Source organism: Lepisma saccharinum, chromosome 4 (assembly GCF_977018435.1).
Source record: "Lepisma saccharinum chromosome 4, izLepSacc3.1, whole genome shotgun sequence".
Lineage (NCBI taxonomy): Eukaryota > Metazoa > Arthropoda > Insecta > Zygentoma > Lepismatidae > Lepisma > Lepisma saccharinum.
The window spans coordinates 20,771,796-20,775,883 of record NC_139232.1 but is presented as its reverse complement, the minus strand read 5'-3'; the positions used below and the strand labels follow the sequence as shown (position 1 = coordinate 20,775,883).

The 4,088-nt window shown below is 39.4% G+C and overlaps 1 protein-coding gene across 1 annotated transcript; it reads right to left on the bottom strand.

Annotated features, from left to right (window-relative positions):
* Positions 1 to 233: 233 nt before the first annotated feature.
* On the bottom strand, positions 234 to 1,148 carry LOC145986860 (uncharacterized). Its single transcript, XM_083121332.1, has one exon. It carries the CDS (start codon positions 1,146 to 1,148, stop codon positions 234 to 236), a length of 915 nt encoding a protein of 304 aa, XP_082977458.1.
* Between the last annotated feature and the right edge of the window lie 2,940 nt (positions 1,149 to 4,088).

The following is a 4,088-nucleotide window of genomic DNA, read 5'->3' as shown; positions in this document are numbered from 1 at the left end:
TCGGAATGCAGCACGTAAGCACTGCGAAGGACAGTATGAAAACATCCTTTGGCGTGTGCAGAACGGAAACTCACAACAGGGGCTCAATATGACGACCACCAACATCGATGCACACATTGTACCTTCGAAGAATGTTCTCATACAGACGATTGAAGACCAGTGGATTCTCTCGAATGAAGTCCGCTGCTGCCACAATCCTAGCAACCAGGTCATGCTCAGACTCGATGGGGGTTTCATAAATGAGACTCCTCATGCGCCCCCATAGAAAAAAAGTCCAGGGGCGTTAAGTCGGGAGATCGTGGGGGCCACGGCACGGGCCCGGCACGCCCTATCCATTGCCTGTCATATCTGTGGGTCAGATGGTCCCGTACGTCCCGTGCAAAGTGGGGTGGCGCCCCATCATGCTGGAACCACATGTTTTGCCTAGTGGCCAATGGCACATTTTCCAACATCTCGGGCAATGTCTCTTGGAGAAAAATCAGATAAGTACGACCTGTGCGATTGGTGGGAAGTACGTATGGGCCAATTAAACGACCGGCCAGTATTCCTGCCCAGACGTTGATGCCCATTCGTTGCTGGAACCCACGAGCTTTCGTTGCGAATGGGTTCTCTTCATCCCACACATGGCTGTTGCGGGAATTAAAAACACCCTCTCTGGTGAATTTCGCTTCATCCGTGAAGAGCACCAACTGTGGAAACTGAGCCGTATTCACGCAACGACGCACAAACCATGTGCAGAAGCGAACACGTGGTTCAAAATCTGTGGGACCCATGGCGTGCACCTTCTGGGGGTGATATGGGTGCAGTTGTTGATCATGAAGGACATTCCACACTACAGACTGAGATACACCAACATCCCGCGCTACGATTCGGGTACTCGTACCAGGGTCTTCGTGCACAGCATGAAGAATTGCCTCCTCCACCGCAGGCGTGCGCCTCGTCCTTGGGGCACCTGTGTCCACTCTACTCACAACAAATGTTCCAGATTCACGAAGACGACGGTTCACTTTTTCGAATATGGTGTGTGATGGCGTCACACGTTCCGGGAAACGTTCCTGGTACATCGCACGGGCAGCCCTTCCATTGCATCTCGCTTCCCCGTAAATGAGCATCATGTCTGCATACTCCTCGAAACTGTATTGCACCATCGTGGGAGTTTTCACGTCCACACACACCCACAACGTCGTAATGTTCCCAGAAGATACGTCGTGTGTACGTACTCAACCAACGTGTCACGTCCAGCGCTCTCTCCATACAGTCTTGCAATACCCAGAGGGCGCAAGGGTCAACTTCGACCAGGGATAGCGAGTGACTCCTAGTATGACGTCAGCGCACACCTTCATGCATCACAGAGGCTACGAACGGGAAGGAACGTCAGTAAGTACGGGTTGGTCGCTCCCGTTCCATGTCCTTCACGTGAGAACGTTAATGACTAACGTCGGACTCGCATGGGATACCTCTACACGCTCTGCAGTAATGTAGTACAGAACAATACGAACGTGTCCCAGCATTCGTGGGGCACGTGGATACGTATTTGGTGCTGCTCCTCAGAGAGCCGACTTCCGGCTGACCTTGTACTTCCGAGGTCCTGGGTTCAACGAATTCCCGGTGCGAGGGGGCACGTAGTGGTTCATATCGCAATTGTAATTGCACGTTGCGTTCCACGTACACTGTGAAAACGACTTAGTCAAAAACGAGTAAAATTTAGTCACTTTTGACTAAATCCAGTACTGAAACTAGCACCGACTCAATTTGCGTCAAAAGTGAATACTAGCATTTAGTCAATTGATTTGACTGTATTTCTTAGTCGAAACTTGAAGAACATTTAGTCATTTTTCGAGAAGAACTACTACTCAAGTTCAAAGATAATTTACTCATGTTTTGAATAACATTTAGTCAAAATTGAAGAAGTATTACTTCTCAAGTTCAAAGATAATTTACTCGTGTTTTGAATAACATTTAGTCAAAATTGAAGAAGCACTACTTCTCAAGTTCAAAGATAATTTACTCAAGTGAGAAATCAAGTTATTCATTTTTTGACTAAAATTTCGTCAAAACTGAATAATTACTGCTTCTCAAGGCTGAAGTGGATTTATTCATTTTTTGACTAAAATTTAGTCAAAATGGAATAATTACTGTTTCTCAAGACTGAGGTAAATTTATTCATTTTTTGACCAAAATTTAGTCAAAATGGAATAATTACTGCTTCTCAAGGCTGAAGTGGATTTATTCATTTTCTGACTAAAATTTAGTCAACATGGAATAATTACTGCTTCTCAAGGCTGAGGTCAGTTTATTCATTTTTTGACTAAAATTTAGTCAAAACTGAATAATTACTGCTTCTCAAGGCTGAGGTCAGTTTATTCATTTTTTATTTAAATTTGGTCAAAATTGAATAAGTATTGCTTCTCTAGCTTGAGGTAGAACTTAGTCAAAATTTAAGAGAAACTACTTTCCAAGATAAAAATAAATTTGTCATTTATCAAGTTACCTGTATTTGTGACCATTTGCTTGAAAAATGACAAGTTTATTTCAAGATTGAGACTAAACAATGGAACATGAAAAAAGTATCGATCCCTGAGCATGACACTAAAATTCTGTAGTAATAATATTTTTTCACGCTGAAAAAAAGGGTTCCTGGACAACTTTGCAGTAATTGAAAAAAATCATCTTACCTCAGATAGATAGATAGATATACATCTAGAAGAAGCATGTGCAGAGAATATATAGTAGTTTCCTCAATTTAACACAGAATTAACAAAAACTCAATATGCTGACCAAGGCAGTAATCTATTTTATTATAAAACATAAACTAAACGTAACGTTTCAACCTTCTAGCAAGGTTTCCTTCAGACTCTGCACCAAGTACAAATGTTGTTAGAATTAACAAGCATTACACCATCAATTGGAAATATATGCATTTGTAAAAAAAAAAAGTCAAGTGTCTCAATTTCCTTATACGAACTACATTCTATGACAGTAAAAATTCTGCATAAATATTCTGAAAATTTAATTCAGAAAAGAAAATAGGTTGGCTTCAAATTGGCTAACTGGTCAGTGATATGTGCCAAAAGAGCTATGAGGTCTCAAGTTTATTTGGACCCTGTATAAGACATGGATGCATGGTACATGCCTCATACATCAATCCGACATTCATTCTCATCCAGCTTAACCCAAGAGGCATTTGTTAGGTAGGTTAGGTAGAACAAATACATGTTCTTGAAGCACATACCTTAGAAAAATGACCAAAATCATTCTCAATAAGGGAAGTAAATTATCCACCACACACACAAAGAAGAGAATCACTGCTTATGACTTAAAAATAACAAACTAGGTGTATTTTGGAATTATTCTTGGAATTAAAAATTATATTAAAATCATTACGTAAATAACTGAAGGATTGGAAGAAAAAACTGTGAATCAAAACAAATGGACAATTCATTTTGAAATTTATTTATTGGAACTCTCACATAACAAACTGCTCAATAAGTAACAATAGCAGACCACAAATTCTCAATTCAAACATGAGACTGACCAAAAAATATATGTTATTGTTAATATGCTCTATACCCAGCCACAATGTGTTTCATTTTATAGTTGCAACATGGTTCAAACATTAAAAACAACACTGTGACATGAAGGAAGTTGAAAATGACCTTATGGATAAAAAGTATGTTTTCTTACTAATACGTAGGCTACATTTAAATAACTCAAGAAGTTGCTTGTGTTAAAATGTCTATGTAGGCTAAAGTATAAAGATAAATAAAAATAAAACCAAATCATTAAAATGGAAAAACCACACTAAAATAGCATTGTAAAACTAGGTCAAGAAAATCAATATTTTTTTATACTATGAAAGAAAATGAAAAAAATATTGGCCTGCAACTAGTTCAAACAAGCAAATATTTTGAATATATTATTTTATGAAAATGTTAACATTTTTTTTGTGACTTTCACTGGTCCTGCTGTAGTGCTGACCTGGACTTATAAGCCTACTCCCTGCTGTGAACATCATTATGATACTTCCTTATACTCAATTTGATTTGCACCCTTCAGCAGGTCAGGTTATATCAGGTGTTTACTTTATT

What these genes read in the sequence shown, in the direction of transcription:
- LOC145986860 (XM_083121332.1), bottom strand. Translation starts at nt 1,148, where the DNA reads ATGGTGCAATACAGTTTCGAGGAGTATGCAGACATGATGCTCATTTAC.